Here is a 27,968-nt window from a genome sequence, read left to right on the forward strand (position 1 = left end):
TGAGGCAGGGGCAGCGGCCACCTCTCGCAGGGGGCTTCCCTGCTGGGTGGAAAAAATGGGGTGTTTTTAAAGGGGAGGGAGGGAGGGGGGCCAGGAATGCTCTTTTAGAGAAATTCCTCCATCGCAGAGGTGCCCACCATCGTCTGCTGGCCCCCAGCTTGGTCCTGCTGGCAGGCACTGCCAGCGAACCCCAAATGGCGTCAGAAGTGACAACACGGGGGGGAGCAGAGGGGGGGGGCTGAGGGGGGGGGCTGAGGGGGGCTGGGGGGGGAGCTGAGGGGGGAGCTGAGGGGGGGGCTGAGGGGGGGAGCTGAGGGGGGAGCTGAGGGGGGGCTGAGGGGGGGGCTGAGGGGGGAGCTGAAGGGGGGGAGCTGAGGGGGGAGCTGAGGGGGGGAGCGGGGGGCGGCTGAGGGGGGAGCTGAGGGGGGGAGCTGAGGGGGGGAGCTGAGGGGGCGGCTGAGGGGGCGGCTGAGGGGGGGGCTGAGGGGGGGAGCTGAGGGGGCGGCTGAGGGGGGGACTGAGGGGGGAGCTGAGGGGGGGAGCTGAGGGGGGGAGCGGGGGGCGGCTGAGGGGGGAGCTGAGGGGGGAGCTGAGGGGGGGAGCTGAGGGGGGGAGCTGAGGGGGGAGCTGAGGGGGGGGCTGAGGGGGGGGCTGAGGGGGGAGCTGAGGGGGGGGAGCTGAAGGGGGGGAGCTGAGGGGGGGGAGCTGAAGGGGGGGAGCTGAGGGGGGAGCTGAGGGGGGGGAGCGGGGGGCGGCTGAGGGGGGGAGCTGAGGGGGGAGCTGAGGGGCTGCCCGCGGCCCGGCCGGGGCTCCCTCTCCTCCACCCGCCCCGGTTCCAGCCGCCGCCCGCCCGCCTGCCGCGGGATCGGGACCGCGCGGCCCCGCCCCCGCCGTGACGTCACGCCATGACGCCTCTCCTAGGGCCGCCCGCGCCTCGTTTTCCCCGCCGGGCGCGGTGGCGCGCGCCTGTAGTCCCAGCTACTCGGGAGGCTGAGCCCGCCGGATCGCTTGAGCCCAGGAGTTCTGGGCTGCACTGCGCTATGCCGAGCGGGCGTCCGCGCTAAGGCCGACATCAATATGGTGGGCCCCGGGGAGCCGGGCCGCACCAGGTTGACTAAGGAGGGGTGAACCGGCCCAGGTCGGAGACGGAGCAGGTCAAAGCTCCCGTGCCGGTCAGTAGCGGGATCGCGCCTGTGAATAGCCACTGCAGCGTAGCCTGGGCAACACAGAGAGACGCGGGCTCCTTTTGCACCACGACACCCTCGCTTTTTACCCACCCCCACCCCCACCGCCCCCCATATCGCCCCCTGCTGGCCGCCGCCACACACCGCCTCCTGCCGGCGCGACCCAACAACCGCTCCCTGCCCCCGCCGCACCGCCCCCTGCTGGCCGCCGCCTCACACACCGCCTCCTGCCGGCACAACGGCAACCTGCGCCCGTAGCTCGGCGCATGCGCAGGGGGCGGCGTGCCCGGCCGCGGAGCGCAGGGAGTTGGCGCGGGACGCGACCCGTAGTGGGGGGGGGTTTCGCGCAGGCGCGCGGCGGGGCGGCTGGGAGCGCTCTCGGTGGGAGCGGGCCCAGGCCCCGGTCCCGGCGCCATGAAGTCCCGCTTCAGCACCGTCGACATCCGCGCCGTGCTCGCCGAGCTCCGGCAGAGGTACAGCTTCCTCCCCCAGCCCGGTGCGGCCCCGAGGAGCGGGGCCTGGCCCGCCCGGTAGCGCCTCTCCCTCCTCCTCAGCTCCTGCCCCGGCCTGGCCCCCGCTGTGGCCCCGCGCTGAGCAAAATGATGGCGAGACTGACCCCCCCCCGGCCATTTCTGTGCTCGTACTGGGAATACTGGTGCCCTGTGCTGGCTAAGGGCTCCCCCAGTGATGTGGAAGTTACCCCGGAGGAGCAAAGTGCTCCAGTATAACCAGTAAATTTTACATCCTTGCCACAGAGAAGGGTGCTTGCAGGAGCCAGCGGCCTGGCCCCCATCCTGTGCTGCGATCCAGAGGCTGCAGCTGGGTGTCCCCAGTGGCTGTTCTTGCTTCAGCTTGTTTAGCTTTTTGCCCTTTATCCATTAATAGCAATTTCTCCATCTTTTGGTTGTTTGGCTTCCAGCTCATTCCGTTAACCTGCCTTTGCTGTCTCTTGGGTTTCTACTTGTAATTTGTCATAACTTGCATTTTGTGTATTTTTAATTACCACTGGGATTTTTTCAGCCATTTGTGTGGCTTGCCTGTCGTATTCTGCAAAGCATGTGTCTTCTTTTTGACAGCTTACTGGGAATGAGAGTGAACAATGTTTATGATGTGGATAATAAGACGTATCTTATTCGCCTGCAAAAGTAAGAACTTCTTTAAATTTCTTTATGCTGTACCGTGCATATGAGAACTAGGGTTTTTTGTACATGTGTAATTTCTGTTGACAGATGTGTGGCTTTTCTGACTAGTTTTCTGTGACATTCTGTCGTGCTTTGATAAAAAGCAGTAATGTTTACCCAGGAAGTTCTTGGGAGATAGCATATGAAGTGTGAAATACTGCAGAAAATACACAAAAGGCCAAAGGTGTTAGTGTAAAACCACACAATTGTCATTGTTTCTTTCTGTGGGGAGGGAGGGAAGGAGTTGGAGGAACAAAGAGCAACACTTAGCAGGCGATACTGGTGTCCAGGCCAAATGGGAGGTGGGCTCCTGTCATGTCATGAACCTGTCCTTTCTGGTGGTGTCCAAGATGGACCCTTGCTCATCTGTTTGCCTCCAGTTGTGTTGGAGGATTTTTAACTTCATTCCTTGCCAAGCATTTTGCTTGGCCACGTTATCCATAAACCTCAAAGATAGGCGTCCTTTCGTGGTCAGCCTGCCGGCAGCACCATGGGCTTTACTAGTTTTGGAAACGGTGTTTTCTGTGGATGGTGTGTGGTGCTTTGGTGTCATTCCAGTGCAAACTGGCGTGTGGTGAGGGGTGGCTGCTCGCAGGCCAAGCTGTGAGTCTTTGTTTCGTTAACAGACCAGACTGCAAGGCCACGCTGCTGCTTGAATCTGGTATACGCATTCACATGACGGAGTTCGAGTGGCCAAAAAACATGATGCCATCTGGCTTTGCAATGAAGGTAAGCTAACCTACAATTTGTTTTTCATAAGGTGGCTGGATATGGGAAAGCAGCGTTCGTGTTCTGTCCTTGGAGACAGAAGAAAATAGGTTTGCCTGGTGGATCCTGATCAAGCAGGTGACTGAAGACAAGGGAAGAGCAAATGTGGACCTGGGGTCACATCGTCGATGTTCGGTGCCTGAAACAATGAGAATTTAAATCTGTGAAGACTAATATTTACGTGCTAGATGTTTTTTGGGTCACACAGACCTTTTGGAATTTCACTCCAGCGAAGTCCTTGTCGTTCCAGTTGGATTGTCCCAATTTTTAGGCCCTGAATGCAGCACCCTGAGTCTTGCCGTTCAATCTGCTGGGCTTCGGGGGTTCAGATCTTGCTGCAAGCTGTTAGGCTGTGTTGCTGCAGGTAGATCTGCAGGGATGCAACCTGAGTGCTGCCTCACACGGGTCCGCTTAGCCCACCACCCCTGGGTGCGGCCTCCTGGAAATCACTTGGCAAAGATTCTCCAGGGTGGCTTTCCACATCGTGTATGGATGCAGGGATAATCCTGGTTCTCCTTATAAAACAAGCCCTTTGAATTCTAACTAGTTGCTTTATTGTTGAGCTAAACAAATAGCAGTTTTTAATGGCAAAAAAGGCTTAATATTAAGCATCTGGAACAATTGTATTACCTATAAGTATCAGGGTATTATTTAGCTAAGAGCTGCCCCTGGTCTCTGTATTACCAAGATGAGCATTTTTACCCTTACTGTGTTTGTGTTAAGAAAGAAGTGGTCAGTGCCACAGGAGGCATCTATAGCTGAGGATGCATTTCAGCGTGAAATGTCACAAGCAGGTCCGTCTGCATCATCTCACAGACATTTTCTCCGTTATCAACAGTGCCGTAAGCATTTAAAGACCAGGAGACTTGTCAGTGTGAAACAGCTGGGCATAGACAGGATCGTGGACTTCCAGTTTGGGAGCGACGAAGCTGCTTATCACCTGGTGGTCGAGCTGTACGACAGGGTGAGTGCAGAGCCCCAGGCGCGTCCTCTGTCCGCAGGCACGCGACTGTGGCCTTTGCTGATGGTCCCCTGTGGTGTGCTGGCAGGGTAACGTTGTCCTGACGGACCACGAATACATCATTTTAAACATTCTGAGGTTTCGCACGGATGAAGCGGACGATGTCAGGTTTGCGGTTCGGGAGCGATACCCAGTCGACAGCGCAAAGGCGCCTGCACCTCTGCCAACCTTGGAAAGGTAATGGCTTTTGGGTGGTTGGATGTATTGGAATAAACCCAGGCTGCTTGGAACTGTGACAGGTAGCATGCCTTTAAGTAGTCTTTTCACATATTAAAGGCCATTTTGCACTTCTGTTTTTAAAACTGAAAATGTTTTGTAGCTTCTAAGGAATACAATGTAGTGTTAAAACCCCGTTGTGCTTTGGAATCACAAGTCCCCATTATCTTTCACAGGTTAACTGAACTAATAACAAATGCACCCAAAGGGGAACAACTGAAGAGGGTTCTCAACCCGCATCTTCGTAAGTAATTGTGGTTTATTAGAAAATGAAATGGGATCAATATGCATTACGTTTAGATGATGCTGAAAATTTGAACAACTTCAAGCTGTCTTTTTTTTTCATGTTGTTCATGACAGTCTGCTTTTATGTGTGTTTGAAAAACAACAAGAGACCTAAGCCTTTGCAAACAGAGTAGATTTTTTTTGATTCCAAGCCAACTGCAGAAAGAGGTGAGCCTTGCCGTGATCCTGCAGTGTTGAGGACCTGTGAGTAGCTCTGTTTGAGCTCTGGCTTGAGGTATTTTACATGGTGTCTTGTCTTCAGTGGTACCAAAGAGGAGATGTAAGTGTGCAGCCAGGGCAAGGGCGTTGTTATGAAGCGGTTGGAGGATGCCAGCGCTGCCAGTCCCTGGAACGACTACCGATGTGGCAAATCCAGGATGCTTGATGTGTCCACGTGGGTGTTCTCTGGTAGCCGGGCAAAGCACCCTGTGCCCCGTTTTTTGTGGCCACAGAAGCAGATTTGAGTTGTGTGACATGGTGAGAACAGGTTTGGCTTAGCCTCCTGATTTGGCAGTGCTGGTCAAGCACGGGACTGCCTGGCAGGTCCCCCTGAGCAGCTCAAATCACATGATTTGCAGACCCAAGCGTTATTTCCCCCACTTCTTGATTCTCTTTTTCACCACTCTTGTCCCTCTCTTTCTCTGCTGTGGTTTCCTCCCAAATAAACAACCCACTGCTAATTACTTCCCCCCTGTTGGTCCCAGTTTTGCTATATCCATATTGAAATTTGGTATTTCTTATACGGTTATCTGGGTAACTTTGGCCTTATGCAGTGTTACTGGTCTGATTACCCAGGCACAGCTGGCCTGGCAAGGCTCCACTCTGTAAAAGGTCCACGATTCTTCCCTCCAGTTACCGTGTGAACTCGGCTGTTTCTCCCCACTCCTCCTTAACCACCTGTGAAACCCAGCCAGCCCTCCTGCCACTTCTCTAATTTTTGCCACTTCTCACGCTGGTAACCATCGTGTCCAGCAGTTTCTCACGTTGCGTCCTGTAGCCCCTCATCCTACTCAGGCAGCGTAACCGCGGGCCAGCGCCTGGCTGCCAGCCCCGTCGTTAGCCTGCAGCCCGAACAGGCACACTGGTGCTTTCCCACAAGAGTCAGTCCCAGCAGCTTTACGTTTCGGGGACTTCCCCTGACTGATCAGCAGGCATCTGTATCAGTGTGATAGCTGGGGTTGGATTTTCCTTCCGTGTATTCACCAGATCTCTTCTTGAACCTGAATGAACTTCTGGCATCCATGGTGGTTTCCTGTCATATTAAAAGCCACCTGCTTTTTTCTGTTCTGAAACTCATCCCACCAGTTTTACTTGGTGCCATAGTGTTGGGTTTGAAGAGAAGGTGAAGCGTTGCTGCCTGTTTATCAGCTCCGTGCCACTCGTTTGCTGAGTCTTGGTCATTCCTAGGCTGACCAGCCTCCTGCATAGCCTATGGAGTCTTTCCTTGTACAGAATCTGTTCCAAGCCTGTGGTGATCCTTGTTGTTCTTCTCCATGCCTTTTCTAGCTCTACCCGTTTTTCTACCCATTTTTAGTTCAGGAGGACAGGGCCAGGCTCTTTCCAGTGGTGCCCAGCGACAGGACAAGGGGCAACGGGCACAAACTGAAGCAGAGGAAGCTCCAGCTGAAGATGAGGAAGAACTTCTTCCCTCTGAGGGTGACGGAGCCCTGGCCCAGGCTGCCCAGGGAGGCTGTGGAGTCTCCTTCTCTGGAGATATTCCAGCCCCGCCTGGCCGCGGTGCTGTGCAGCCTGCTCTGGGTGACCCTGCTTGGGCAGGGGGTTGGGCTGGGTGACGCACAGAGGTCCCTGCCAACCCCAAACATTCTGTGTTCTTAGTTCAACTTGGCTTTTCATGCCCCCTTCTTGTTTCTTAGTCTTTAGGCACCTTTGTAAGAGCTTATATACCTGTTTTCCTTTGCTCCTTCTCTGCACCCTGTTGAAATGGGACTGCATCTGTTTCTGTCGTTTCACGTTTGGCTTTGCCCGATTTTTCCTAGTTCTTTATTCGAAGCTACAGAATTTGTGTGGCTTCACCCTTTGTAACACCCTGTCCCAAGCCAGGCAGTTTGCCACCCTTGTTGGGTTTCCAACGCTCTGCAGTTCAGAATCTTTCCTACCCCCTTCTAAATGGAAGGGTTTCATTCTGTTTTGGCCAACATTAAGCTGATGCTTCCTGTATATACTCACTCGGTCCTAGACCTTTCCCAGTTCCAGATGAGCCTAAGCATCCTTAAGTTTGTAATCATCTGCTCTCTCTGGACTCTGCCTCCTGAATTTGGGACAAATCCCTCGCTCTCCCCAGCCTCTGGAAGGACTGGCTGTGGTCTCACAGCCCTAGCTTGTTGAAACACTCCTCATAATTACAGTGCGAATACAAATTTTGTTGTTTTCTACAGATGATTTTTTTTTTTAACAGCTTATGGAGCCACTCTCATTGAGCATTGCCTTATAGAAGCTGGATTTTCTGGTTATGTCAAAATAGATCAACATATGGAAAGTAAAGGTATGTAGGAAATAATATTTTAAAGGCTGTACTACGTATATGGTAGTTTTTTTGTCCATGTGGTATTTTTTCCGAAGAGGTGAGTAATCTTTAAGCCTGTAGCTCTGACCACATGGTGATATGTTTTAGTGTTTTTTAGGTTGGGGACCAACCTTGTTGATATTAAAACGTTTGAATTGTCTGCGTGTTGGAGGTAAAACATCAGCCTTCTCCTATAGTCCAAATGGTTTTATGATGAGATACCACCTTATGCATCGGGTGAACTCTGACTTTGTAAGGGGATTTTTTTGCAAGAATCCTGTATAGAAGTGTCAGCATCAATTTCTTCCTTTGTCTATAGCAGTGGGGATTTGCTAAAGTAGCAGCTTTAAATTTCTTGGGAAATTGTGGATTTGGGTAGTAAAGCCAGAACGGATTTTTCTGTAGTCTAGTTTTTCTTATGTGCTTTATTTTTGCCATAATTTAAAAGGATTTTTTATGTCCTACTGCATTATGGCACTGTAATAAATCAAAATAACTTCACAGCTACTGATTTATGCTTTGCTTCTGCAGTTTTATTTTTATGAAGTGCTAGCATTTGGGTCGTGGTTTGTTTTTTTTTTTTTTTCCCCTGAAACTTGAATAGTTATGTCTTGGAAGTACCTATATAAATTTTTTGTATTACAAGTTCCCCAAATGTAAAATGTGTACTGGGGCTGCTGTTCAAAATGAACAGCACTTGCCGTAGTGAAGCACCAGGGGTGAGAGATACCTGCTGTTTTATCTCTGAGACGTGCTAGAGTCCTGCTTAACGTGGTGAGGTTGCAGATGTTGCTTCAGGCACTTGATTGGAAGAGCAGTTGGCTGGGCCTTTTGTTGCATCAAGAAGAGTGTGGCCAGCAGGACGAGGGAGGTTCTCCTTCCCCTCTACACTGCCCTAGTGAGGCCTCATCTGGAGTACTGTGTCCAGTTCTGGGCTTCCCAGTTCAAGAAAGATGAAGAGCTACTGGAGAGAGTCCAGCAGAGGGCTACGAGGATGGTGAGGGGCCTGGAGCATCTCTCCTATGAGGAGAGGTTGAGGGAGCTGGGCTTGTTCAGCCTGAAGAAGAGAAGGCTGAGAGGGGACCTTAGAAATGCCTACAAATACCTGAAGGGTGGGTGTCAGGAGGACGGGGCCAAGCTCTTTCCAGTGGTGCCCAGTGACAGGACAAAGGGCAATGGGCACAAACTGAGGCACAGGAAGTTCCAGCTGAAGATGAGGAAGAACTTCTTCCCTCTGAGGGTGATGGAGCACTGGAACAGGCTGCCCAGGGAGGTTGTGGAGTCTCCTTCTCTGGAGATATTCCAGCCCCGCCTGGACAAGGTCCTGTGCAGCCTGCTCTGGGTGACCCTGCTTCGGCAGGAGGGTTGGACTAGATGACCCACAGAGGTCCCTTCCAACCCCTACTATTCTGTGATATTCTGTGATATTGCTGTGCTGTTGTGCTATGTTTATATAAAAACATCTTTCTGTTCTAGGTGTGTTAAAATATTCCTCTCCTCCCCTCCTCTCTCTTTAGAAAATATTGAAAAAGTGCTTACTGCTTTAGAGAAAGCAGAGGAATATATGACACTAACGGACAACTTCAGTGGAAAGGTGGGTCTCAGCTGGGCAGCGTGGTTACCCGTCACGCAGGAATTGCAGAATTAAGCTGGTTGGCAGGTGTTGTTCAGTGCATGCTTGTCCCTGCTGTCACCAGCTAAAGGTTTGATTCTGTGAGCTTGGGCTCCGGGTAGTGCTGGGGAATAAAAATTGCTTCTTTGCACTGGATGTGCAGCAATGAAGTAATTTACTAGCAGATTATGTAGGTCCTATGAGAACTGCACTTGTGCTTTAATAGCAGGTAGCACTGTTCTGCACAGGAACTGTGTGTTTGTGCGATAAGCTGGCTGTAGGGTAGTCCTGAGGTTTGAAGAGAAGTTCTCCTTTTTTTCTGGAAGAAGTTGGGAGTCGAGAGAAGCAAGCAGTCAGGGCTTTACTCAGTCAATCACATTGTGTCTGCCGCAAGGTCTCCCTGCTAGAATGATTTACTGTCTCACGCTGATCACTAGGTTAGCACCTAAAACTTGCTGCCTTGCCAAGATAAGGGGGATCCTTTTCAAAGACAAATGCTGATGACATATTTATGTGTTCTTTTAGGGTTATATTATCCAGAAAAGGGAGAAAAAGCCAAGTCTGGAAGCAGATAAACCAGCAGAAGATATCTACACGTAATGATTTGAAGTATTTATTTCCTTTTCTGCTAGTCTGCATAACATAAATTAGTTTTCAGGTGATAATATCAAATGTGTATTTTACAGATATGAGGAATTTCATCCTTTCTTGTTTTCTCAACATTCAAAATGTCCGTACTTGGAATTTGACTCATTCAATAAGGTACAGTGCTTTTGCTGATACTGTACTTAAGTGCTTTAATTGACTGATGCTAAGAAGAGTAACTAAAATATACTGCAGAAGTTGTTAATGAAAGCGTGGACCTTGAAAGAGATGATTAATATTATGGATAAATGTTTTATGCAGAAAAGGCCAAATGAAGCGGGGCCTTTAGGCTACTGCTGAGCAGCGTGGTCTTTGGTGACTCAGATCCTGTAGCGGGAACACGGCGTGCGGCACGGAGTGGAGGTGTGGGTTGAACCTGTAAGGAAGGTGGCTGCTCTCAGTCCCGGTCAAGCGTTTTGTTGGTGGAGAGCTCAGATGCTGAGTGATCACTGGAGGCAACCAGTCATCACATTTATACTTTTCTCAGAATCACAGAATCACAGAATAGTAGGGGTTGGAAGGGACCTCTGTGGGTCATCTAGTCCAACCCCCCTGCCGAAGCAGGGTCACCTACAGTAGGCTGCTGTCTCGTTACTGCCTTGAAAGTTTCAGGCACCTGATTTAGTGTTTCGTTGAGTGTTGTCCTTCCTGGTCCTTAAATCATTAACTGTGTTTTGTTCCTGACCTTGATGTCCAGAATTCCCATTTCACTTTCCTGCCCTGCTTCGTGGCCGAATTTCTGTCATCTCCTTCATGGCGCTGATGATCTCAGCAGCCTAAAACCTTCCTCTTCTCTTGTTTTAAGCACTGTGTCTGGCAGCTGGAACACCAGGAGCAGTTCTTGGGCATACTTTCTAGGTTTTTGGGGTTTGTTTTTGGTTTTTAACTGGCATATTGAAGCAGCAGGAACTCAGACAGGTCTATTGTTGCAATCATTTAATCTGAAGAGCGCACTGTGTGAAACAGCAGCTTCCTTTTCATCATTTCTTAGCAAAAAATGTGGGCCGTTTACTTGTGAGTAGCCCCTGGTTTGCAGTGAGACACAGCTGTGGGTGTCTTGCTGAATTCATCTCATGCAGTGGTCAAATGGAGGAAGTTACTGAGCCCTGGTTTAGCATCTGTCTCCTCTTTTAGTGCCGTGCAGCCGCCTCTCTTGAGTGGAACCTCCTCTGCCTGCTTGTTGCTGGTATAAGTGCAGCACAGAGATTCTTAAAACTGATTTTTCTCTTGCAGGCAGCAGACGAGTTCTACTCCAAGCTCGAGGGACAGAAAATTGATCTGAAAGCATTGCAGCAGGTATGCTCTCATCCAGGAGCGGGGCAGCTGAGGTGGCTCTCGGAGCTTCCAATGCTTCATTTGGTTCTTGGAGCCTGGGGTGAGGGAGATGCCATTGCTTTTTTTTTGCTGTGGAAACGCGGAGTAGGTGGTGGTCAGGGAGCTGATTTCAAGATGTATAATGTAGCAGTCAGTTCTGCGTGGAGTACAGGTAATGGCATTAACAGTATTTTGGAGATGGCATCTCCTATGCTGCAGTATTTTTCTCTGCTGGAATGTCTTGCAGTGATTAAATGAGAAGATGCCATATGTGTATGTTTTTTTCTATCTTTCTTATTTTTGAAAGGAAAAACAAGCGTTGAAGAAACTTGAAAACGTCCGTAGGGATCATGAGCACAGACTGGAAGCTCTTCAGCAAGCTCAGGTAGGACTGAGGTTTTTTGTTTTTTAGCTAAGAAGGTATGCAATGTTTCTTGAAGAGTTGTACCTGCTGCTCTGCATCGCTATGGTCAGCGTTAGACCCCGGAGGGAAACCTTCCGTTGTCGCCGAGCACGCTGTAGCTCCGCAGGGAGCCGAGCTTTGTACCTCTCTTGCCAAAACTTGCTTGTGCTGCTCTGCTTGTGGGAGTCCAGTTGGCCGCTGTCCTGTGTGATGACTTCAATGCCGTTGTCAGATTTCGTCTCCGTGTTAATTACTACTTTTATTTTTAAACTATTGCTGAGTGTGTGTTTGGCTTGAGTGGGTATGAACTTTTTTCTTCCCTTAAGGAAGCTGATAAGATCAAAGGAGAACTTATAGAGATGAACTTGGAGATTGTCGACCAAGCCATCCAGGTGGTCCGCAGTGCGTTAGCCAACCAGATAGACTGGACAGAGATCGGAGCGATTGTCAAAGAAGCTCAAGCGCAGGGAGACCCCGTTGCGAGTGCGATCAAAGAATTAAAGCTTCAGACAAATCATATCACGATGCTGCTGAGGTAAGTACAGTGCAGGTCACCTGCACCAAGTGCAAGGGGCACTGACTGTGTGAGCTGCCTAGGAGATGGGCATCTTTTTAACTTGTGCATTAGTATTTAAATGGTTCAGTTTTTCTTACAGTGGCACAAAAAGAACATAGTTCTGTGAGCAAAGAGGGATGCCTTCTTTTTTTGCTTTCTAAAATAACAGTAATTTGGTTACTGTAGTAGCTGTTATTTTAGTGTTTTTAGAGTCTCTCTGACTATGTTCTAAACCGTTGGAAGGTGTCCTAAAGCAGTAGGTCCAAAGCTCCAGCCTGTCAGTCAGCAGTTAGCGCTCTCTGCTTTACTCTGATGGAAAATTCACGTGAGACCCTGCCCCTTTCGACGCTGCTGCCTGCTGATGGCAGCCCAGTGAAAGGCTGGTGGTTCAAGATGGCAGCTGTGGCGAGCTGCAGGTTTTGATGCTGGTGCTTGTAGAAGTCCTGATGACAGAAGTGGCAGTGAGGCAGTGTTTGGAGCATCTTTAAATCCTTATCTGACACTGCATCGGGATGCGAGATAAAAAAGTGAGGATTTCTTTCTTGCAGCTGGAACTTCTGGCATGAAAGCTGCAGTGCGGCAAAGTTAATTTGTGAATTTTTAGTTACCTTATTTTCAGAAATGTTGGTGTATAGAATAAACTTGTTTTCAGGAGCGAGTTCCGTGTCGGCAGCTGTGTCACCAGTCTCTCTTCTCCGTCTGTTTTAGCACTGAGTAGCGATCACTTCGCTCATCAAACCACTCAGTCCACCGAGTGCTGAATCAGGCATCCTTAGCACAGAGAGCTATAGAGATCTATTTTCCTTTGTGAAGAACGTTCTTTTATGCTGCTCCACCACTTTTTGCCACACAGACTTAGCACAGCTGTATTGAGCAGGATTTAATGTCCTGGCGAGAAGCAGATGCAAATCCAGCTGGTGTGTGCTCAGCATACCTCTGTGAAAACAGTGGAGCAGATAGGTTTTGAGGTTTTAAACCGGCGCACTGCTGCCCTGTTCAGTGAGTCAGAAGGGTGACGTAACTGTTCTCTTTTTTTGCAGCGATTGTGCGTGGAATGCCTTGTGTTTCTCTTACTTTGGGAATGCAGATCTTCATTTGAAGTCTAGATTTTTGTCTCGGTTGATAGCATGGATGCTTGTCTTTTGATAGAAGAAATTGCCTTGGAAAATGTCACTTCCCTGGCCTGGAAAATAGGGGCTCTTTGTCTTCTGCTTTTGTTTTTACCTCCTCCTCCCCCCCCAGCTTTGGCTGACTCCAAGACATAAACAGGCTTGCACGTAAGGCACACTGGGGCCTTCCTGCGGCTGCACGGTGGGAATGGTTTAAGGGTTCCTTAGGCCGTTTCCAGTCTTCATGAGAAAATAGAAATAAGAGTGTGTTGCACTAAGGGTAAAAAAGAACCCGTTCTCTTACCTTAATCGTATGATGGCATGTGTTTTTAGGAACCCGTACATCTTATCTGAAGAGGAAGAGGAGGAGGAGGATGCTGATTTAGAGAAAGAAGAAACAGAAGAACCAAAGGGAAAAAAGAAAAAGAATAAAAACAAACAGTTGAAGAAGCCTCAGAAGAACAAACCGTCGTTAGTTGATGTTGATCTCAGTTTGTCTGCGTATGCCAATGCCAAGAAGTAAGGTTTACAGCAAATGTGCGCTTTGGTAGTAGGAGTTTCTGTATGCTTGCAGTTGTGGTATCATGGGAAGGGCTCTGTGAATATCTTGTTAAAAATAAAAGTTGGAAATCGAAATGGGTGTAGCTTGCCCCGAGCTCTAGGACGTGCATTTTCTTGGTCCAGAACCAGTCACTCACTGTTGCGTAGCAGCTGGTCTCTGGCTATCACAGTAATTTAATTTTGAGTACAGTTCCGCACAGTGACACAAAAAGGCTGCTTTTGCCACGTATTAACCCAAACCCAGTGCTCTGTCTGTCTGAGGAGGGGACTGACCTCACCTGCCTGCTTTTCTCTGGGGGAGACTAAGCCGAAGATCTGGGCTAAAAAAATCAGTCTTCTCAAAACTGAGCGCTAAGGGGAAATGTAGAGGGCTGTGATAAGTGCATTCTAAAAATGAGTGAACCTGCTGGGATTTCCATTAAAACCAAACTTGTGTCCCACAGGTACTATGATCACAAAAGGCATGCAGCTAAGAAAACTCAGAAGACGGTAGAAGCTGCAGAAAAGGTATTTTTTTCTTTGTTTTTAGAAGATATGTAAAAGCACAGTCCCTGTCACTGCTCAGTGGAAAATCCCAACATGGTCTAGGTAGCCCTCATGAGACGTGAAAGGTAAAACCAACCAGCCAGCCAGCGCTGTTTCTGTCTTCAGCTTTTGAGCTGATCCCTGCTGTGTCATCTGGTTCCCACCAGCAGCACTGCGAACGCGTGAGCCAGGTGCTGCGTGAAGATGGGTACTCAGAGGCAGGAGTGGAGAATCAGTGGAAATCCTTAGGGTCAAAGAGCTGATAATCTTCACAGGGGACGGCTGTGCAGGGCGGAGGTTTGTGAAGATTTTAGGGCAGCTGTCTTGCATGTGCATCAGGGGAATGCAGGCCTGTGAACAGCAGGACGTGGAGCCTGCGCTCCGAAAACGCCCAGGGTCGTTTCCAACCAGCTTTCCTGCTGTTCGGCTGTCGGTGTGGTGATGCCTGTGCTGGTGGATCGTGATGGTGCTTTCTGTCTAACCAGGCGTTTAAATCGGCGGAGAAGAAGACGAAGCAGACGCTGAGGGAAGTTCAGACGGTTACCACCATTCAGAAGGCGAGAAAGGTCTATTGGCAAGTACAGCTTCACTGTCGTTATCTAACGTGGTCTGAATGTGCGCACATTTACAACGGCTGCGTCAGGCTGAGTTTTCCCTGGCTTAGGAGTGCAGTGAATTAGGATTTCTGAGCGCTCCGCTTTGAGTCTTCGTACAGATGCACCTTGAAGGTGCTGGCCTGATCCCATCAGTGCCTCTGCCTGGGAAAGTTCCCTTCAGTCAACATGGACTAGTCATTTTTTGCTTTTAACACAGCTAGGAATATGGGCTCAGTGAAAATAGGGAACTTCACTGTTACTTTCTGGCAGCTGTGTGAAATAGTAACAGTAGATTTAAAAAAGAACAAAAACCCCAACAACAGAAAACCCAAAGCTTTTTATAGTCTAATAACTGAATTACAGACTCACAGAATGGTGGGGTTGGCAGGGACCTCTGTGGGTCACCCAGCCCAACCCCCTGCCCAAGCAGGGTCACCCAGAGCAGGCTGCACAGCACCGCGTCCAGGCGGGGCTGGAATATCTCCAGAGAAGGAGACTCCACAGCCTCCCTGGGCAGCCTGTTCCAGGGCTCCGTCACCCTCAGAGGGAAGAAGTTCTTCCTCATCTTCAGCTGGAACTTCCTCTGCTTCAGTTTGTGCTTGTTGCCCCACTAAATTACTAAAATAAAAATAAATAGGAGGCAGCTGGACTTTGTGGTAATGGTACTTGTCGTTTCATCTCAAAACATCATTGGCAGTGATGTTATATTTGTACTACACCTTGTTTTTATGCCCCAGGCATAGGGGTGGATTTGAAACTATTTGCAGTGTCTTCTGTAGGGAGTAGATGCTAAGATGGTTATTCTTAGTTCGGTAGAAAAAATACCTTTGTAATGTTCTGTTAGTTCCAGGTGTTTTTCACACAGAGGATTGATGTAATTTGGCAGGTTTGAGAAGTTCCTGTGGTTCATTAGTTCTGAGAATTACCTCATTATTGCTGGAAGAGATCAACAGCAGAATGAGCTGATTGTAAAGCGGTACCTTAAACCAGGTGAGAGTCTGGTGAAGTGGAGCGTAGCGGTTTCTGTCTTATTTTCCAGCTGTGTAAATGTAAAAGAATGACATGGGAAGGTCTGTCTGGTTTGTTCATAAGTTGGGCCTTGGGTGAAAGGGAGCTTTGGTGATGGTGAGTCCTAGAGACCGCGTGTGTGTGCTGTCTGTGGAGTGCTGGGGAGCCTGCGGTGGGGTCCGCGTGCGTTGGACCGACCTCCCATCAGGAGCAAAGGAGCCGATTCTCCCTGGAGCAACTGGGATGGAACAAAAGGCTTCTGTACCCTCTTCCCATCCTGCTCCTTGCAGCCAAAATGGCTGTTTCCAGCCAATGTTAGAAACCTTCACCTTGGCTTGAGCGATCTGTGTTGTTCCTACGTGTGTGGCTGATGCGAGTCCCTTCTTTCCCAGGGGACGTATACGTGCATGCTGATCTCCACGGAGCCACGAGCTGTGTGATCAAGAACCCGTCAGGTACCGTGTGTGGGGCTGGTGCGGGGACTCCTGGAAGCCTGGGACACTGCGAACAGGCAGTGTCTGCCCTGCATGTCTGAGCCCAGCCCGGCGAGCTGCCCTCCCCCCCTGCAGTGGTACCCAGCTCCAGCAGACGTTTCCCTTAGGACGTGAGAGGCGTCAGTCCTTCCACGAGCAGGTTGTCAGTGACTGCTGCCGCTTCCCAGCCATTGCAGTGCTCATTTGAGCCCCTGGTGGGAAGGAGCAGTGGAGATGTGCTCATGGAGACGAGCGTTAGTCACTGGCAGTGGTGCAAGCGCGTGCTGCTGGCTGCAGGGACTGGAGCACTGGCTTCGGTGGCATAAAGCAGTTTGGGTGCTGATGGAGGGTGCTGGTCTCGGCAGAGAAGCCTTAATGTGGTGGGATGGATCTCACGGGAGACCAGCTGCACAAACCCTGCCTGTGCCCCGTGCTGGGAGGGGGTGGAAGTTGGCCTGGTGTGGTGCGGGGCACAGTTACTGCTCCCTCGAGGAGCTGAGCTGAGGAAGGAGCAGGAGCTCAGCTGGCTTCAGCCCCCATCGGGGAGCTGCGAGGAGCAGCTGCTGACACTGCTTCTGCTCTTCAGGCTTAGCCAGAATCACAGAATGTTCGGGGTTGGCAGGGACCTCTGTGGGTCACCCAGTCCAACCCCCTGCCCAAGCAGGGTCACCCAGAGCAGGCTGCACAGCACCGCGTCCAGGCGGGGCTGGAATATCTCCAGAGAAGGAGACTCCACAGCCTCCCTGGGCAGCCTGGGCCAGGGCTCCGTCACGCTCAGAGGGAAGAAGTTCTTCCTCATCTTCAGCTGGAGCTTCCTCTGCTTCAGTTTGTGCCCGTTGCCCCTTGGTGTTTCTCCCCAGGGCCCCTGGAAAGCTCCCGTGCTGGGTTAGGGCGCATGTGGAAGTTTGAGAATTCCACCTGTTGTGGCGTTCACCGATGCGCTGGGCGTTGCTTTGCAGGTGAACCGATCCCTCCGCGAACCCTGACGGAGGCGGGCACGATGGCCTTGTGTTACAGCGCGGCCTGGGACGCCCGTGTTGTCACCAGTGCTTGGTGGGTCTCCCACAACCAGGTGAGGACACTCGGGCCCGAGCTTTGCAGACAGAACATCTGAAGGAGCTGGCGAGCGGCTGCGGGCAGTCTGCGTGTGGGAACTGCTGGGTGCGGGTGAAACTTTGGTTCCCTGATCCGGTTCCTTGCGGGTTCTCCCCGGCTCTGCGGCGCTTCGGGGCTGCGGTGGAGGGGCAGCCTCCGATGTGACACCCACGTGACAGCGGAAACGCCGCAGCCTTGGCTTCTCGCTAACAGAGGGGGAGGACTTCTATTGACAATCATGTTTTAATTTTGTGGTGTTTTTTTTTCACTTGACCTTTTAGTTGTGTGTTAACTGCAGTCTTGCTGTGCTTCCAAACCACTCAAGTGCAAGGGGGGGGAGGTTACATGAAACTGAAGTCACGGTGCCTTTAGGGTTCTTATTTCCCAAATAACCCTGTTACTCGACCAGGACTCCGAAAATGTCGTGCCAGTAGCGTGTGACTGCAGGATATTTTCCTAAGAGATCTTTAAATTCAAAGGGCAGAAGGAACCCCTCGGGAACGGGGTCCTTCTGCAAACCGTTCCCAGAAGTTAAAAATGCAGCTTGCTTGCGTGTTGTTTTTGTTAGTGCTGCTGTTACACAGTTCTGGCCTTTGACATTTATAGTATATCATCTTTTTTTTTTTTAGGTTTCTAAAACTGCGCCTACGGGAGAGTACCTCACTACTGGAAGCTTCATGATCCGAGGTGAGACACAAGGGAACGGCGTGAATTTGCCGTTAGGCGTTTTCTCTGAAGATGCTGTGCTGTCCGGCAGCCCCCCGAGCTGCCCCCATCAGCGTGGCAGCCAACAGGTCCTGCTCTTCTCCTGAAAAGCTCTTCTGGGTGGTTTAGACTGAAGATCAGGCAGCGGCGGCAGCATTTCTAGCTGAGGCCCTGGGCAGAAGATCGTGAGGCCCCACCTGGAGTACTGTGTCCAGTTCTGGGCTCCCCAGTTCAAGAAAGATGAAGAGCTACTGGAGAGAGTCCAGCGGAGGGCTGCGAGGATGAGGAGGGGACTGGAGCATCTCTCCTGCAAGGAGAGGCTGAGGGAGCTGGGCTTGTTCAGCCTGGAGAAGAGAAGGCTGAGAGGGGACCTTATAAATGCCTACAAATATCTGCTGGGTGGGTGTCAGGAGGATGGGGCCAGACTCTTTCCAGTGGTGCCCAGCGACAGGACAAGGGGCAATGGGCACAAACTGAAGCAGAGGAAGCTCCAGCTGAAGATGAGGAAGAACTTCTTCCCTCTGAGGGTGACGGAGCCCTGGCCCAGGCTGCCCAGGGAGGCTGTGGAGTCTCCTTCTCTGGAGATATTCCAGCCCCGCCTGGACGCGGTGCTGTGCAGCCTGCTCTGGGTGACCCTGCTTGGGCAGGGGGTTGGGCTGGGTGACCCACAGAGGTCCCTTCCAACCCCTGCCATGCTGGGATTCTGTTAGCTAAGCTGCTTCGGAGTTTCTCCTGTTCTGTTGTCATCCAAGAGACAGAACAAGCCTCAGTGTTGTTTTTTGGTAGCCTAAAGCCTCTACTAGAAATGAATTTTGAAAGTACATCGTGTAATGTAGCTGTTAAACCTCCTCATGAGAATCTGCCTTTGTCTTTCAGGGAAGAAGAATTTTCTTCCGCCTTCGTATCTGATGATGGGCTTTAGCTTCTTGTTTAAGGTACTGCTTTCTCTGTGCAGCTCCTGCTGGCTTTCGTAATTTGGTTTGGGCTGTAGGAGGCTTATCTGCTGGTTCTTGCTTTATATTCCAAATTACTTCTTTTCCCACTGGGACAAATCCCATAAAATGCTGCTCACTCGTTGAAAATTACTCTGCTTTCGTTTCTGTTTTTCCCCCGTTCTCGCTGTCTTCACTTAAAACAAACAGACACTGTGAACGGTGCTGCTCTGCTGGGTTTTGGTACCAGCTCAGCGTGAAGCACGTGCGTGTTCAGGGAGCCTGCTGGGTGCGCAGCTGTGCGTGTCTCCTCGCTAGCTGTGCTCTCCAGGTTGGCTGACTTGGGTTTAGATGTGCTGGCTTCGTCTTCTTGCATTTGAATGCCAAAAAGTGTTCAAAGGGAGAGAACAAAGCTGCATCAGGCGTGCTCTGAGTGGGCGAGCGAACACTGCTGGGGCTGCTACTGGCCTAACGTAGAGGTGCCTCCGTGGTTAGGTGGATGAAAGCTGCGTTTGGAGACACCGAGAAGAAAGGAAGATCAAAGTACAGGACGAGGACCTGGAAACGGTTTCCAGCAGCGCCAGTGAACTGGTGTCCGAAGAGGTGGAGCTGCTAGGTACGGTGGGTGGGCTGGGGTCCCGTCTGCCCTGCTGACAGACGGGAGCGTTCGGGGTTCGGCATTCGGTTCCCTGCACCGTGTTACGGCTCAGCTGGGTGTTTCTGACGTGAGCTGTGTTTTCCTGTCTGGTGTGCCCCAGAAGGAGGAGACAGCAGCGGCGACGAGGAGAAAGCGGAGTGTCAGGGAGCAGCAGAGGATGTGGAAGCAGTGTCTGAGAACACTCGTGGTGAGCACGCCGCGGAGCTTGACCAGGGCAGAGCAGACACACCTCCTGCACCAGAGGAGGACTCCGAAGAGGAGGATGGAGAATCTGAGGCTGAAGAGGAGCACCCGGAGTCACGGAGCGAAGTGAAGGAGGAGGAGGTGAACTACCCGGATACGACAATCGACCTGTCGCATCTTCAGTCTCAAAGGTAAGTGAAGAAGCAGCCACGCTCAGCGGCAACGTGGGCACCTCTGAGGGTCTCCGCACCGCTAAAAGGCTGCCAAGACAGGGGCTGCAGTGAGTTGCCGTCGCTTCTTTCGATGCTCAGCTCTGCTGGCTGCCAGCTGCGGGAATTCCGCCACGCTGTGCACGGCCACGTCCCTGCACGGCTCGGCTTTGCGGGCTGCTTGCTTTGCACCCCCCTCCTCAGGCACACACACGCAGGGGTGTCTGGCGCTTCCGTCGCCGCTGTTCCCTGTTTAGGCCTCAGCATCCCTTGCCCACCGCGCGCTGATTTTGCCCCTCGGGAGACGGCTGCCCCCGTTTCCGAGCTGTTCAGCGCCGAGAAGCCGAGCCGTGCGGTTTCTGCTCGGCCCGGCCGGCGCTGAGTTGCCGCTCTGCGTGTGGCTGCGAGGCGAGCTCCTCTCCCTGTTGTCCCTGGAAGCGGCGCTCAGAGGCTGCAAGGAGACGGGATTGAGCGGGTGGAAGTGGGCAGCTCCTCAGCTGACGACACCAAACTGGGAGGTGTGGTAGATACACCGGCAGGCTGTGCTGCCATTCAGTGTGACCTGGATAGGCTGGAAAGCTGGGCAGAGAGGAACCTGATGAGGTTCAACAAAGGCAAATGCAGGGTCCTGCACCTGGGGAGGAACAACCCCAGGCACCAGTACAGGCTTGGGGTGGACCTGCTGGAGAGCAGCTCTGCGGAGAGGGACCTGGGTGTCCTGGTGGACGACAGGGTGACCATGAGCCAGCAGTGTGCCCTGGCTGCCAAGAAGGCCAATGGCATCCTGGGGTGCATCAAGAAGAGTGTGGCCAGCAGGACGAGGGAGGTTCTCCTTCCCCTCTACTCTGCCCTGGTGAGGCCCCATCTGGAGTGCTGTGTCCAGTTCTGGGCTCCCCAGTTCAAGAAAGATGAGGAGCTACTGGAGAGAGTCCAGCGGAGGGCTATGAGGATGGTGAGGGGACTGGAGCATCTCCCCCACGAGGAGAGGTTGAGGGAACTGGGCTTGTTCAGCCTGGAGAAGAGAAGGCTGCGAGGGGACCTAATAAATGCCTACAAATATCTGAAGGGTGGGTGTCAGGAGGATGGGGCCAGACTCTTTCCAGTGGTGCCCAGCGACAGGACAAGGGGCAATGGGCACAAACTGAGGCACAGGAAGTTCCGTCTGAACATGAGGAAGAACTTCTTCCCTCTGAGGGTGACGGAGCCCTGGCCCAGGCTGCCCAGGGAGGCTGTGGAGTCTCCTTCTCTGGAGATATTCCAGACCCGCCTGGACGCGGTGCTGTGCAGCCTGCTCTGGGTGACCCTGCTTCAGCAGGAGGGTTGGGCTGGGTGACCCACAGAGGTCCCTGCCAACCCCTACTATTCAGTGATTCTGTGATTCAGGGAATACCACAGCTGAGCGGGGCTGCGTGCTGGGGAAGCAGAGCGTCGGGGGTTCCTTTGGCACATGCTGTACCCGGGCTGTCTCTGGCGCTTGGTTGTGTGTCTGTGTGAGTTGCTGGCAGAAATCTGAAGACGTGTTTTGTAAACTGAATCCCGGCATTGCTGCCCTTTTCCGTTCACCAAAGCTGGGATTTTCGAGAACTAGAAAGCCGAAAGCGGTGCAGCGAGGGCAGCCAGCATCCGGGCTGTGGTGCTGCGTGGTCACAGAATCACAGAGTCCCAGCATGGCAGGGGTTGGCAGGGCCCTCTGTGGGTCACCCAGCCCAACCCCCTGCCCAAGCAGGGTCACCCAGAGCAGGCTGCACAGCACCGCGTCCAGGCGGGTCTGGAATATCTCCAGAGAAGGAGACTCCACAGCCTCCCTGGGCAGCCTGGACCAGGGCTCCGTCACCCTCAGAGGGAAGAAGTTCTTCCTCATCTTCAGCTGGAACTTCCTCTGCTTCAGTTTGTGCCCAGCGACAGGACAATGGTCGAGCTGCTCTGCATCTGTTGATGAGCTCCGTTTTGGTCTCCCCACAGATCCCTGCAGAAAATCATCCCCAGAGAGGAAGAACCCAGCCTGGTAAGGTCCCAGCTCAGACGCTTGGCAAAGAGCAGCGCGAGCTGCTGCTGGAGGTGCTGTGCTCTAACTGCCTTTCACTTCCTAGAGTGACAGCAAGTCCCAGGGGCGAAGGCATCTGTCTGCCAAGGAGAGGAGGTGAGAGCCTCTGCGTGTCTGCGGCGAGCTCCCCGGCAGGACCTGGGCGCAGGGCGTCTCCTGCACCTCCCCGTCTGGGCTGGTCCGTGCTCGGTGTCCATCCTGCGTTTCCAGCATGGGTCCTGCCCGCGGGGTGCGGCTGCTCCTGCCCGTCGGGAGTGCTGGTTGCGAACGAGCAGTTTCTGGTGGGCTCGAGAGGTTTTGTGGAGGAGGGGTGATTTCCCGTGCGCGGGCCTCAGGCTCCCCCGGGGCAGGGAAGCAGGGCGGTGATGCTGGCAGGAGAGCAGCGGCCTCTCTTGTCACAACAAGGGTCGCTGTATCAAGTGATCGTTTTCCTTAGAGAAATGAAGAAGAAGAAGCAGCAGAACGACTCTGAGAGCTTGGAGCCGCCTGAAGAGAAGCAGAAAGAGACGGAGACGCAGCCTCCCCCTGCTCCCAACACCAGTAAGGGGGTGCCGGCCCCACAGCCCATCAAGCGGGGCCAGAAGGTAGGCAGGGACCAGGGTTACCCCTGGGTTGAGCTGTCGCCCTGTGAAGTGTGGACAGAAATACCCGGTTTCTGTCAGACATCCGTGGCTGCCTGATGGTTTTAGACTCCTGATGGTGCTCGTAGTGGTTTCGGGATGGTGGTGCTGGTCTGTTAGTGTTGAGTACGTTTACCTGCTGGAGAGCAGCTCTGTGGAGAGGGACCTGGGTGTCCTGGTGGATGACAGGTTGACCATGAGCCAGCAGTGTGCCCTGGCTGCCAAGAAGGCCAATGGGATCCTGGGGTGCATTAGGAGGAGTGTGGGCAGCAGGGCGAGGGAGGTTCTCCTCCCCCTCTACTCTGCCCTGGTGAGGCCCCATCTGCAGTGCTGTGTCCAGTGCTGAGCTCCCCAGTTCAAGAAAGATGAGGAGCTACTGGAGAGAGTCCAGCGGAGGGCTACGAGGATGAGGAGGGGACTGGAGCATCTCTCCTCCGAGGAGAGGCTGAGGGAACTGGGCTTGTTCAGCCTGGAGAAGAGAAGGCTGAGAGGGGACCTTAGAAATGCCTACAAATATCTGCAGGGTGGGGGTCAGGAGGACGGGGCCAGACTCTTTCCAGTGGTGCCCAGCGACAGGACAAGGGGCAACGGGCACAAACTGAAGCAGAAGAAGCTCCAGCTGAAGATGAGGAAGAACTTCTTCCCTCTGAGGGTGACGGAGCCCTGGCCCAGGCTGCCCAGGGAGGCTGTGGAGTCTCCTTCTCTGGAGATATTCCAGCCCCGCCTGGACGCGGTGCTGTGCAGCCTGGTCTGGGTGACCCTGCTTGGGCAGGGGGCTGGGCTGGGTGACCCACAGAGGGCCCTGCCAACCCCCGCCATGCTGGGATTCTGTGATTCTGAGTACGCTGTGCTTTCCTCACTGAAACCACAGTCTCTTGGTTACTGGTGAGCTGCTCCTGAGAGACGTTCAGGAGACCGGGAAGGAAAGTGCACGTGGGTCAGCATCTGGGTGTTTGTCTGTGGATGCAGAGCTCTGCAAAAGTCATTGTTTCTCAAGCTGTCGGTGTGTTTTCTTCTGCAGAGTAAAATGAAGAAGATGAAGGAGAAGTACAAGGACCAGGACGAGGAGGACCGGGAGCTCATCATGAAGCTGCTGGGGGTGAGCAAGAGGAGTTCTGCCTCCACCCGTGGTGCGGTCGCTGGGGCCGCTGGCTCTGACCACCGCTGCGTGTAACCACAGTCTGCAGGGTCAAACAAGGAGGAGAAAGGGAAGAAGGGCAAAAAGGGGAAGACAAAAGAAGAGCCAGCGAAGAAGCAACAGCAGAAAGCCAAGGCCGTGCGTCGTGGTGCTGGAGGGGGCAAGGAGACACTCCCAGCAGGAACCCTGCTGCACGAGTCACAGGACCCGGCCCTGGAGGAGCAGCAGGATGATAAGGTGAGCAGTGTGCCCCACTTGTCTGTCCCTTCTCACCCTCTCCCCTGGCTCTGTGTAGCTCTGTTCTGCCAGGGAGGCTGAGCAGCCCTTGCTGGTTTAGGGGCACTGCGGAGAACGCGGTGCCTGACGCCGTGGCTCTGGGAGCCCATTGGTTCCAAGAAGCAGCAAAAACCCCTGCAGCGATCCGTGAGCACGCTGCGTTCCCAGCACGGCCAGCACAGCGCGGGCTCGGAGGGGGTGCCAGCCTCGCCGGGCTGCCCAGCATCCCTTCAGCCAGGGCCTCCCGCGCGGTGCAGCTGGAACGCGACGGAGCGCTCTGCGGATCTGGTGGTGTGAGTCAGCATCTCTGAACCGCAGCCCATGGCTCACCTCCCAGTGTGGGCAGCAGGGCGAGGGAGGTTCTCCTCCCCCTCTACTCTGCCCTGGTGAGGCCCCATCTGCAGTGCTGTGTCCAGTGCTGGGCTCCCCAGTTCAAGAAAGATGAGGAGCTACTGGAGAGAGTCCAGTGGAGGGCTATGAGGATGAGGAGGGGACTGGAGCATCTCTCCTGCGAGGAGAGGCTGAGGGAGCTGGGCTTGTTCAGCCTGGAGAAGAGAAGGCTGAGAGGGGACCTTAGAAATGCCTCTAAATATCTGCAGGGTGGGTGTCAGGAGGATGGGGCCAGACTCTTTCCAGTGGTGCCCAGCGACAGGACAAGGGGCAACGGGCACAAACTGAAGCAGAGGAAGCTCCAGCTGAAGATGAGGAAGAACTTCTTCCCTCTGAGGGTGACGGAGCCCTGGCCCAGGCTGCCCTGGGAGGCTATGGAGTCTCCTTCTCTGGAGATATTCCAGCCCCGCCTGGACGCGGTGCTGTGCAGCCTGCTCTGGGTGACCCTGCTTGGGCAGGAGGTTGGGCTGGGTGACCCACAGAGGTCCCTTCCAACCCCAACCATTCTGTGATTCTGTAATATTCCTCCCCTCACCCACGGAAAAGTGCTCTTCTTACCTTTGCTTTGAAATAGGTTAAATTCTCTTTGCTGTGAGAGTGGCTTTCTGCGTCCTGCTGCTAAGAGAATTTAATTTCTCCGGGGACTGGGGGAGAAAACAGCCACCATGTGCTCATTTCAGCTCTGTCTCCTTTGTTTGTGTCTGCAGGAGGAGCAAGACCAGGACCAGCTGGGAGCTGAGGTAGGTGCTCGTCTCGGAAGCCCCGCTCGGTGCTGAGGAGAAGGCTTTCTTCCCACTCAAGGCCGGTGGCCCTGCAGCAGCACGCGGCTCCCCGCAAGCAGGGCTGGGGGGTCCAGCGGGCTGGGGCTGGCGAGCCCTCCAGGAGGGGTGGCTCTGCTGTTGAAGTCCCCATCTTGCCCGAGACTTTTTGAACCCAGCTCGCTTGTATTTTTTTAAAAAAAATAACCTCTTTTTTCCTCCTGCCCCACTGATCACGTCCCTCCCCATGCGAAACGAGGGGCTGACTAAATTGGTGCTTGTGCCTTGCCTCTGCCTCTGGAGGGGTTGGCAGCCCCCGGAGATGGTGGCTCTGGGCTGGAGGGTGGCACGACACCACGCAGTGGGAGCTGCTCCTCAGTTCACGAGTTTATTTACGTCCAAAATTGCTTCGGAGATTTTTATAGTTAGAGGCTGTGAATGTCGCCCAGGGCTGGAAATCAGTCGAGTTCTTTAAATTCTTTTAATGAGGGGGGAGAACAGTTGTCTGTCGGGGGGAGCTTCTGGCGACCCTGTGAAGCTGTAACTACGTTTGGGGGTCCCACTGGGTCACTCGGAACTAAATCCGCCCCGTCCCGAAGGTGGTGACGGTCCGTAACGAGCCGTGGCGGTGGTTCAGGGCCAGGGGAGGCTGAATTCGCTCCGCTTCCGTAACCCCACCGGGGGAGACCCGGCACGCCGGACCCGCTGCCCGTCTCGGTCAGCGGGGAGGGGGGACCCTCCGGCCTCTGCCCCCCGGGGGCTGGGGAGCCGCTGCCCGCGTCACAGCGCAGCCCCTCTGCCCGCGCAGGAAGGCGAGGCGCTGCTGGACTCGCTGACGGGCCAGCCGCACCCCGAGGACGTGCTGCTCTTCGCTGTTCCCATCTGTGCTCCCTACACGGCGATGATGAACTACAAGTAAGTGGCAGCGCTCTCCGGGGGAAGGGCTCGGCGGCAGCCTGCGCCCCGCTCACAGAAACTTTTTCTTTCGAAAGGTACAAAGTCAAGCTCACTCCCGGCACCCAAAAGAAGGGGAAAGGTACAGTACTGAAGCACTCGAATCCTTCTCGGCACTCTCCCTGCTGAAGCCAGCGTGTTTTTACAGGCTGTTTAAATCTGCTCTGTCTTTTCACAGCCGCAAAGATCGCCTTGCATAATTTTATGCAATCCAAAGAAGCCAGCGCGAGAGAAAAAGACCTGTTCCGCAGCGTGAAGGTGACTGGTTTGTCTACGGGGTTTCTCTTTCCTGCTGCTGTTACATTTGTACAAGTGTCCGCTGGTGCCACTGAGGGGGGGGTCAATGCTTCCAAGGGTGCTGTCGGTGTTTTAGCAGTGGTGCTGTGTTTCAGTGCTGCTGGGGAAGACGTGCTGCTTGGGCTGGAAGGAATCGCTACGAACGGAGCCTTGCTGGTAGTGCTGGGCCTCAGGTTTCTGTACCGTGTCGCTCCTGATCTAAAATAATGCATCGTCCTATATCTTCTGTTTTCCCTATAGCGAAGAGGGGGACAATATTTTCAGCAGGGCCTGTTGCGACAGGACAAGGAGCAGTGGCTTGAAACTAGGAGAGGGGAGATTTAGATAAAAGGAAGAAATGTTTTATGATGAGGGTGGTGAGGCCCTGGCCCAGGTTGCCCAGAGAGGCAGTCGATGCCCATCCCTGGAAACACTGAAGGCCAGGTTGGACAGGGCTCTGCGCATCTGTGAAGATGTCCCTGCTCGCTGCAGGGGGTCGCACCAGACGGCCTCGGAAGGTCCCTTCCAACCCAACCCATTCTGTGATTCAGAGATCCGACACAAGCATCGTCTTCCAGGAAGTCCTGTAGTTCTGGGAGGGGAAAATCCCACTCCTGCTGGCAGCGCGTGGAGCCGGGCTGGGGTTGGTGGCAGCGTCCGGCTGTGCCGCTCGCGATGGGCTGTCACCCGGCAAGGGGCTTGCTGCGGGCCGAGTAAAGACGTCCTCTCCCCGCAGCGCCAGAGCGAAAGCCTGCCATCAGCCTTTGTTTATTTTGGGGGGAAAGCTGGCAGAAACGGGCCCATCGGCTCCTGCCGGCGGAGTCGGCTGCAGCAGCAGCGGGGGGTGAGGAAGGTGAAAGAGAGTCCAGCGGAGGGCTACGAGGATGATGAGGGGACTGGAACATCTCCCCTATGAGGAGAGGCTGAGGGAGCTGGGCTTGTTCAGCCTGGAGAAGAGAAGGCTGCGAGGGGACCTAATAAATGCTTATAAATATCTGCAGGGTGGGTGTCAGGAGGATGGGGCCAGACTCTTTCCAGTGGTGCCCAGTGACAGGACAAGGGGCAATGGGCACAAACTGAAGCAGAGGAAGTTCCAGCTGAAGATGAGGAAGAACTTCTTCCCTCTGAGGGTGACGGAGCCCTGGCCCAGGCTGCCCAGGGAGGCTGTGGAGTCTCCTTCTCTGGAGATATTCCAGCCCCGCCTGGACGCGGTGCTGTGCCCCCTGCTCTGGGTGACCCTGCTTCAGCAGGAGGGTTGGACTAGATGACCCACAGAGGTCCCTTCCAACCCCTACTATTCTGTGATTCTGTGAAGGTGTCCGTAAATGCTTTTCTGCTGGCATTCAGTTTCTCATCTTTCATGTTTTGCAGGATACCGATTTGTCAAGAAATATTCCTGGGAAAGTAAAAGTGTCCGCACCTCACCTCCTGAACAGGAAAAAGAAGTGATTCCGCGCCTGGGCGTCACCCCCGACTGCCGTTAACCTGACCGGATTCAGCTTCCGCCAGCGCTGGCAGACGAGGCCCGGGTCCGGCGTCGCGGTTTAGGCGGACTCTGACGTTAAACTCGGTACAAACAGCATAAAGCCGTGCGAGTCCAGTGCTGGCGCGTGGTCAGGATGCGCTCTCGGGCCCGGCGTTCTCCAGCGCTTCGGAGGCGGGAGCTGCGCGCTCCCTCCCCGCGCTGCTGGCGGGCGGCTGCAGCAACGCTCTTGCTCCTCGGGAGGGGACTGGAGTTACTGGGAGCAG

General features: G+C 53.6%; 1 protein-coding gene across 1 annotated transcript; it reads left to right on the top strand.

The window, feature by feature from the left end:
• The first annotated feature begins 1,538 nt into the window (after positions 1-1,538).
• NEMF (nuclear export mediator factor) lies at positions 1,539-27,805 on the top strand. Its single transcript, XM_075427282.1, has 33 exons — positions 1,539-1,657; positions 2,261-2,329; positions 2,992-3,094; positions 3,972-4,097; positions 4,183-4,331; positions 4,547-4,614; positions 7,072-7,158; positions 8,697-8,773; positions 9,317-9,387; positions 9,478-9,553; positions 10,670-10,732; positions 11,058-11,135; positions 11,480-11,688; positions 13,152-13,337; positions 13,823-13,886; positions 14,390-14,478; positions 15,387-15,490; positions 15,901-15,963; positions 16,941-17,053; positions 17,706-17,763; positions 18,658-18,716; positions 19,209-19,329; positions 19,472-19,745; positions 21,726-21,768; positions 21,854-21,903; positions 22,244-22,391; positions 23,449-23,526; positions 23,608-23,802; positions 24,939-24,971; positions 25,798-25,904; positions 25,982-26,025; positions 26,122-26,201; positions 27,591-27,805. The coding sequence occupies exons 1-33, from the start codon at positions 1,599-1,601 to the stop codon at positions 27,666-27,668; spliced, it is 3,222 nt and encodes a 1,073-aa protein (XP_075283397.1). The 5' UTR covers positions 1,539-1,598; the 3' UTR covers positions 27,669-27,805.
• The last annotated feature ends 163 nt before the right edge of the window (positions 27,806-27,968 follow it).

Source organism: Opisthocomus hoazin, chromosome 7 (assembly GCF_030867145.1).
Source record: "Opisthocomus hoazin isolate bOpiHoa1 chromosome 7, bOpiHoa1.hap1, whole genome shotgun sequence".
Classification (NCBI taxonomy): Eukaryota; Metazoa; Chordata; class Aves; order Opisthocomiformes; family Opisthocomidae; genus Opisthocomus; species Opisthocomus hoazin.

What these genes read in the sequence shown, in the direction of transcription:
- NEMF (XM_075427282.1), top strand. Translation starts at nt 1,599, where the DNA reads ATGAAGTCCCGCTTCAGCACCGTCGACATCCGCGCCGTGCTCGCCGAG. An exon ending in AAGCTCTTCAGCAAGCTCAG is followed by an intron (nt 11,136 to 11,479) that starts GTAGGACTGAGG and finishes TCTTCCCTTAAG; the next exon opens with GAAGCTGATAAGATCAAAGG. An exon ending in TGGAAGCTTCATGATCCGAG is followed by an intron (nt 17,764 to 18,657) that starts GTGAGACACAAG and finishes TTTGTCTTTCAG; the next exon opens with GGAAGAAGAATTTTCTTCCG.